The sequence below is a fragment of the Otolemur garnettii genome, unplaced genomic scaffold, assembly GCF_000181295.1.
Source record: "Otolemur garnettii isolate 467f Iridium unplaced genomic scaffold, OtoGar3 scaffold00018, whole genome shotgun sequence".
Lineage (NCBI taxonomy): Eukaryota > Metazoa > Chordata > Mammalia > Primates > Galagidae > Otolemur > Otolemur garnettii.
Genome location: NW_003852413.1, coordinates 1386469 through 1387970, shown reverse-complemented (window position 1 = coordinate 1387970; position 1502 = coordinate 1386469). Strand labels below are relative to the sequence as shown.

General features: G+C 45.1%; 1 protein-coding gene across 1 annotated transcript in view; it reads right to left on the bottom strand.

Annotated features, from left to right (window-relative positions):
- NPLOC4 (NPL4 homolog, ubiquitin recognition factor) overlaps nucleotides 1–1502 on the bottom strand; it is a 98511-nt gene that overhangs the window by 94097 nt on the left and 2912 nt on the right. Inside the window, exon 2 of the mRNA XM_023511174.1 lies at nucleotides 929–1009. Coding sequence (XP_023366942.1) covers nucleotides 929–1009 — 81 coding nt within the window. The remainder of the gene's footprint in view (nucleotides 1–928; nucleotides 1010–1502) is intronic.

Below are 1502 nucleotides of genomic sequence, written 5' to 3'. Positions count from 1 at the left end.
GATTCAAACCCACCACCTTAGGTGTATGTGGCTGGCACCTTAGCCACTTGAGCCCGCCCGCAGCTTTTAAAATTTTTAAACACACACAGTGGCATCATTCTGCATGTTTTTAACAATTCCCCTTTGACAGAAAACTGAAATTTTCTCCAAATTTTCACTCTCATAAACATTACTGTGTGGGCAGCACCTGTGGTTCAAAAGAGTAGGGCACTGGCCCCATATGCCAGAGGTGGCGGGTTCAAACTCAGTCCCGGCCAAAAACTAAAAAAAATTACTCCTGTGAAATAACTTTTATACTTACCTTTGAGGTGTTTTTGTTGAGACAGAGCCTCAAGCTGTGACCCTGGCTAGAGTACCATGGCATCACAGCTCATAGCAACCTCAAACTCCTGGGCTCACGCAATTCCCCTGCTTCTGCCTCCCAAGTAGCTGGTACTACGGGCGCCCGCCACAATGCCCAGCTATTTTGAGCTCTTGATCCTATGTATTTTTTTTTTTTGAGATAAGAGTCTCACTTTGTTGCCATTACTAGTGTGTCATGACATCATAGATCATAGCAATCTCAAACTCTTGGGCACCAGTGATTCTCTTGCCTCAGCTCCTGAGTAGCTGGGACTACAGGCAACTGCCACAATGCCCAGCTATTTTTTTAGAGATGAGCGCTCACTCTTACTCAGGCTGGTCTTGAACTCCTGACCTCGGCCTCTCAGAGTGCTAGGATTACAGGTGTGAGCCACTGCACCTGGCTTGATCATGCAATTTTGAGCAGTGATCAGCTGTGACTAACATCCAACCCAACCATGATGGAGAAGAGCAATATAAAGACAACTTGGGAGTATGAAAAATGAGTAAATGAGGAAAAGAGAAAAGGTGTAGATGGGAATAACACTAGAAGATAAAAAGAGGTAAACACCCAAGCCACAGATACCTTTTTCAAAAATGTTGCAGCTGTTTCTCTCTTTGTTGCTGTGATCCGCTTCACTCCATCCGGGGACTGGACACGAATTATCTATTATAAATGAAACAAGATTGTTAGTGCACAGCCTGGCAAGGTCTTTCTTCTTCTTTTTTTTTTTTTTTTGTCCTTCTTTATTAAGACTTACATCTTCAGCCTTTCCGGACCCAAGTCACTGAAACTTAAAGCCAACCCTCACCCTTTACCTTTCAATGTCTGACTCAATCCTTCCAGTGAAGCAGCATGGATTCATCAACACATGGGGGAGGTGTATTAGAAGTCCACAGCTCAGTTGGCAGGGCACCAGCCACATACACCTGGGTGGTGGATTCAAACCTAGCCCAGGCCTGCTAAGCAACAATGACAACAGCAACCCCCCAAAAAAGTAGCTAGGCATTATGGCGGGCACCTGTAGTCCCAGCTACCTGGGAGACTGAGGCAAGAAAATCACTTAAGCCCAAGAGTTTGAGGTTGCTGTGAGCTGTGATGCCACAGCATTCTACCAAGGGCAACAAAGTGAGACTCTGTCTGGGAAAAAAAAAAAAAA